This window comes from Echinops telfairi, unplaced genomic scaffold (assembly GCF_000313985.2).
Source record: "Echinops telfairi isolate 266 unplaced genomic scaffold, ASM31398v2 ScPeMD7_7463;HRSCAF=8501, whole genome shotgun sequence".
NCBI classification, from domain to species: domain Eukaryota; kingdom Metazoa; phylum Chordata; class Mammalia; order Afrosoricida; family Tenrecidae; genus Echinops; species Echinops telfairi.
Genome location: NW_022111363.1, coordinates 8,562,624 through 8,563,590, shown reverse-complemented (window position 1 = coordinate 8,563,590; position 967 = coordinate 8,562,624). Strand labels below are relative to the sequence as shown.

Below are 967 nucleotides of genomic sequence, written 5' to 3'. Positions count from 1 at the left end.
ACACACACACACACCTTTCTGTGCTACGTCTACCCTTACCTCTTCATACTGTTGTAACTTGCTGCTGTTTGTTGGGATAGAATACACCAGACAGTTTTTAATGAGGCACTCAGACAAGTCCTCCCAGATCAGGTCACCAAGCATCTCAGCCAATAGGATCGCAGGTGTTTTTTCATTGTCTTGCTCAGCATCAAGAGGCAAATCTGAATTCCAGAGATAAAGTTTCAAGCAAAACCATCAAGAGTCAGGGTATACTCTGCAGTATATTCCTAGTTCTCTAGAATCGTCTCAGCTTAAGATAGTGGGGAAAGAGCGCAGCACAGATCAGTCTACAGCCATCTCATCTGGCTGCACGGGACAAAGCATGACACATAATTACTATTATTATTTTATTTTCACTGCGCAAAAGAATCATCTGCACTGCATGCCTCTCTCTAATCTCTAACAGTAAGACATTAAGAAATGTGCATTACAATCATCTACTGATCTAAGTGTTTGACAAGTACTCAGAAGTTCTGCATTCCAAGTCAAAACTCGTAAAGAATAGAGGAATCCTAGTTCTTTAGTACAGACTATGCCTTTTCCATCTCTGCATAAGCCAAAAAAAGCCAAACCCACTACCACTGAATTGACTTCAATGCATAGTGACCCCATAGGACAGGGTAGAACTGCTCTGTAGGATTTTCAAGCCTATAAATCTCAGTGTGAATAGGCAGCCTCATCTTTCTCCCGAACGGTGGCTGATGGGTTTGAACTACTGATTTTGTGGTTAGCAGTACAATGCTTAGCTCACAGTGACACGAGGGATTCTTCATCTCTTCCTAGGATTATTTCTTTAAGATGTATCTTAAAGAAAATATACACCTTTTGTAAAAGTGTAACATCTTATCTACCAAGTAATATTTCAATACCAATTCTTTAACATATCTTATAGGTGGCAGGGAGGAGGATCCTGATCCTTTGGTTA

At 40.3% G+C, this 967-nt stretch overlaps 1 protein-coding gene across 1 annotated transcript in view; it reads right to left on the bottom strand.

Annotated features, from left to right (window-relative positions):
- ZW10 (zw10 kinetochore protein) overlaps positions 1-967 on the bottom strand; it is a 39,998-nt gene that overhangs the window by 16,712 nt on the left and 22,319 nt on the right. The window contains exon 8 of the mRNA XM_045283579.1: positions 7-203. Within this exon, the coding sequence (XP_045139514.1) occupies positions 7-203 (197 nt within the window). The remainder of the gene's footprint in view (positions 1-6; positions 204-967) is intronic.